General features: G+C 36.7%; 1 protein-coding gene across 1 annotated transcript in view; it reads left to right on the forward strand.

Annotated features, from left to right (window-relative positions):
* Positions 1 to 656, forward strand: part of LOC118332862 (transmembrane protein 132C-like) — a 122,836-nt gene extending 122,180 nt beyond the window's left edge. Inside the window, exons 6-7 of the mRNA XM_035668296.1 lie at positions 370 to 513; positions 600 to 656. Of these exons, the coding sequence (XP_035524189.1) occupies positions 370 to 513; positions 600 to 656 (201 nt within the window). The remainder of the gene's footprint in view (positions 1 to 369; positions 514 to 599) is intronic.
* The last annotated feature ends 1,077 nt before the right edge of the window (positions 657 to 1,733 follow it).

The raw sequence follows: 1,733 nt of genomic DNA on the forward strand, positions 1-1,733 counted from the left end.
TGGCTCAACAAAACATTGGACTTTGACCACTGTTCATTTCCCATTTCCGACAAATCCTTTTAACCATGACCACAATCTGTACTTGGATTAAGTGGGTATTATTGTAACCGACAATGAAAGTCCCCTGACCGACTCAACTGTAAAATGTCCTGTTCATATATAGTATCAGAACAATTCTTTAATGACCACATTTCAGGGATTCCTTTTTCAAAAATGATTGTGTTTATGATGTGTTTAAAATTTAACACTGGCTGAATATCAGATTTAGCCATATCAGTATTATTGTGAACCTCAAAAAGTCAGTTTTCAACACAGTTACTGTGTTGTTAGGAATAATACTCATTTTTGTCTTTCTGTTTTCCCTCGCAGGATACCGAGATCCTCAACACAGCTGTCCTCACTGGGCGCACAGTCGCCGTGCCAGTAAAGGTAGTCACCGTAGGAACAGACGGAGCTGTCTCTGATGTAACAGAGTCGGTGGAGTGCAGGTCTACAGATGACCAGGTTATCAAGGTTAGTGGGCATGGGTTTCGTGCAGCTGCTTTTTTTAATTCTACCTTTTTCTAATTTGCCTTTATTGTCGTTTGCTTCATGGTCAGCTTTCTAGTGGTACGTGGGTGGGTGAGCGGAATGAACAAAAGGTAGCTGCGGTGTAGAAATGGTTTGCGCTCATTAGTCAAGGAGAAGCAGGTGCTGATTTTGTTCGAGCAAACGAGGGACCGGATTTTTTTCCTCTCTTTATTTATTTTATTTTATTTTTAAATGGTAACAGAAATTCAGAGCCTCTCCTCAAGTCACAGATCGATTACCACTCAGAAATGTTAAAACTAAGAAAAAAGCAACAATATTTCCATTAAGGACACCAAGTGAATGAGAGAAAACATACTGATACATAAAAGGCCACAGTGATTTTATTAAAAGAAATGACAGACTGTAAATATGAACAGTTTTTTTAGTGAGAGGGAGCAGAATATAAAAAATTTAGAACAGCAGATGTACAAGATTTCTTTTTTTTTAAAAGACTACTAGTATGTGCTTGTTTCTGATCATGTTGTTGCCTGAAATCTATACTTCCCCATCTGATATGGTGGAGCCAAAATACAAGAAGATAGCAGCTCGAATTCATATTAGACAAAAGTTGCTGTTTATTCTGCAGCTTGTAGCTGATGCCACTGTCATTTCCCTTAGCTCATTTTACTTGCCTCCAGATAATGTTAAAATAATGTAATTGCGTTGCATATACATTATGTTTTGAAAAGCACAGTAAGAATTTCATCTCCTGCATTTAAAAAGGTTGTTGTTTGAAATCCAACTTTATGTCCTAACTAGAAGAGTTTTCTCAAAAGCCCCAGTTTGCAACTTCATTACCATTTGCCAATAAGAGAGCTCTTACAAACAATAAAGGTGGCAAAACGTTCAGCATGATTGATTTCCTATCTTGAGCAAGTTTCAAATCTCTCTAAATGGATTTTCATCAGGCTCTCTGAAAGCTTGCGTAATTAATATAAAACCTTATTGAATGCTTTGGGAAATGTTACATAAGATTTACTGTTAATCTAAACATTTTAAAAACCAGTATCTTTATCCACTGTGGTAGGTAAAGATTGAGCTTTTTTACTGTGGCAACATTAGATTTAATATTTTTGCCCTTCAGTGTGTCCCCATCCTATTATGCGAAAGGAGAAGCGAGAAAATGAGTGAAGTGAGAGAAATGAGAAAAAATAAACTGTTTG

This window comes from Morone saxatilis, unplaced genomic scaffold (assembly GCF_004916995.1).
Source record: "Morone saxatilis isolate NCDOM2014 unplaced genomic scaffold, NCSU_SB_2.0 Contig21, whole genome shotgun sequence".
NCBI classification, from domain to species: domain Eukaryota; kingdom Metazoa; phylum Chordata; class Actinopteri; family Moronidae; genus Morone; species Morone saxatilis.